Source organism: Notothenia coriiceps, unplaced genomic scaffold (assembly GCF_000735185.1).
Source record: "Notothenia coriiceps isolate Sejong01 unplaced genomic scaffold, NC01 NC01_scaffold00009759, whole genome shotgun sequence".
Classification (NCBI taxonomy): Eukaryota; Metazoa; Chordata; class Actinopteri; order Perciformes; family Nototheniidae; genus Notothenia; species Notothenia coriiceps.
The window spans coordinates 1-2,507 of NW_011342460.1; the positions used below are offsets into that span (position 1 = coordinate 1).

The 2,507-nt window shown below is 43.9% G+C and overlaps 1 protein-coding gene across 1 annotated transcript; it reads right to left on the reverse strand.

Moving 5' to 3' along the window:
- Positions 1 to 580: 580 nt before the first annotated feature.
- LOC104945577 (vacuolar protein sorting-associated protein 52 homolog) lies at positions 581 to 1,674 on the reverse strand (the record flags this gene model as incomplete). The annotated part of the gene is made up of 2 exons (XM_010771277.1): positions 1,457 to 1,674; positions 581 to 731 (listed from the first exon to the last, which is right to left on the reverse strand). Coding segments are annotated over exons 1-2 (324 nt in total), but the record flags the coding sequence as incomplete, so codon positions are not given.
- Positions 1,675 to 2,507: the final 833 nt, after the last annotated feature.

Consider the following 2,507-nt stretch of genomic DNA (forward strand, 5'->3'; position numbering starts at 1 on the left):
ATCCACCAAGGGCCTGATTTGGCCCCCGGGCCTTGAGTTTGACACATGTGTTGTAAGTAGATAGAGTTTGCTATGATTTAGGTTTCGTTTATGCATAGGGTAGATTCTTTTAATTACATTTCCTTTTTGTTTTGTGTATTTTATACATTTTGGATTTACTTGGCGAGCAATTTTTAGAACATGCCCGGCGGGCGACTCACGTTGCCCCTGATGTAGAACAATTGAAATGTTAACACTTGTAAATGGTACCCGGCAGTAGAAATATATGAATAATATATATCATGTACCCATAATCCCTGACTATTTTTTAACTAAGGAACCGCTTTAAAAAAGTGTGTGGGAGAGAAACTCCCTCTGGAGGGAACACAGGGATTTGAGACTTTAACCATTTACAGGCACAGAACTTATAGAACACACTAGAGGAGAGGGAGAACTCCATGAAGAACAATAGGGCCTCTTTAAACCACCGGCTGATTAACCCCGTACTTGCAGCCTTAAATATTCTGTAAAAGAATGTTGCAATTTAAAGAACCAACATATCAACCGTGGAGTTTCTTAGACCCTCCCCTTTCCGTCTCACCTTGAGTTTGAGACGGTCCACGATGTCCTGGATGTCGGAGCAGGCCAGCGTCTCTCTGAAGCTCAGCTCTTTGGCAAAGTTGATCTTGTTGTTGAGCTCGTGCAGCTGCTCAAGAAAGCCCTGCTCCGTCACAGGGCTGTCCAGGATGGTGCTGCGCAGACAAGAGATAACATCAGATCAACATTCTCCTCATGGACACGCTAAGAGGGATGGATCAGGTACTTAGCCATTGGGTTTTATCTACAATAGATGGCAGTTGGCTAGCCTTCAGTTTTATAAACAAGAACACTAGCATGGAAGTAAAGCAATTGTAAGTTCCTTTACATGTATATAATCAGAAACCCTTGTTTATCCCAGGGCAAACAGGGTTTCAGGACCGTTGATCCATTTAAGAATAAAATATTAAAGGAAGTGCGCAATACAAATATATAATAGAATCAAATATTAGTATAAAAATAAGAAGTTAAGTAAAATGTCCGATAAAAGAAAAAATGAAAATAGAGGTTAAAGTAGAAACATATATAACATGAATATTACAATACACAGTGTTTTATTAGTATTAATAAGCTATTAATGCTGAATAGCAAAGTTTAGAAAATTGGTTTGAACTGTGCTATTTCAACATGCAGAATAAAGGGGCAGTACCACCCTTTAACCACTGCTAAATTTGCTGCAGCGCTCTGCCCCCCCGCCTCATTTACTGGGGGCTATGTCCACAGCATTACATTGCTAGGCTTACTGTTAGTGCTCCTGTCGGCTTCTTAAACTGGAGGTGGTCACTGACTATGGACAAGTATACATACAGCCTTACTTTAAACAATCAATGCTATCCCTTTAACAGCTGTTTGGAGCCCCAGCTCTCCCCCCCCCACTCACGAGATCATGGCTCCGGGCACCACCAGCTCGTCCACCAACTGGCTGAGGTGGCTGCGCACCGCCTGCCGGTTCTTCAGCCGCACGTTCATGCTGACCGACTGCTGCTGCAGGGTCTGGATCTCACTGCTGATGGAGGACAGGTCGCACTGGAAGCCGCTCAGCATGCCCTCCATACGCTGGAAGGGCGGAGCAACACACGGAAAACAAGGGTTGAAATCATAACACATTTCCTCCTGGACGATTGAAGTTCTATTTGAATTGAATTTGTTTTAAATTCTGGGTTTTAAGGGGACGATACAACTGGGAGTTTGGTTGCAGACTGTCATATCGACAGAAGGAATTCTCTGTGGATTTTTGAGATGGAGAAAACTGAGCTGACAAGGCCTCCTAAGATCTAACACCCGAGCCTCATCCCAATACCCCTCCTCGACTCCTCCTTTCCCTCACTCGCTTCCCTTCCTTGCGTCTTAGCTCCGCCTCCGTAAGATGCGAGCGAGAGACACGAGGAGGTGACGCGAGGACAGAGGAGTCCTCAGTTATTAATTGGGATGTCCTCGTTCACTCAAACGTCACTCTTAAACGACGTCTGTTAATGATGACATGTGCACAGCTGTATCCCCTCTCATCGGGCTCAACTGAATAACCCTTTAGAACCGGCCCATTTGTTGTTAAATATTTATTTAAATGAATGAATCTTTCTCTTGTTAGTCAAGGAATTCAATGTATGATGGTTGGTCCTGCTTTTGTGTTCCGTTTTGGTGTAAAATGTAGCCTACATTTAAATAAAACTATAATTATAGTAATGTGAAAGACTTTCAGAAATAAATTGCACATAATAATTCCCACGGAGCTGTGAGCACTTATACATTTATGTGACGCTTTTCCACTCATCTTCCAGTTGTCTGTTTTCCTCTGTTGAAATCGACCAGCTGTGAAAGTGGGGGCGGGGCTTTTATACGCGAGTAGTGAAAACACTTCGGCGTAGTCTGCTCGCGTGTATCCTCCCTTTCGTCTCCACCCGCACCCCTCCTCCCTCACCCCTCCTCCACTC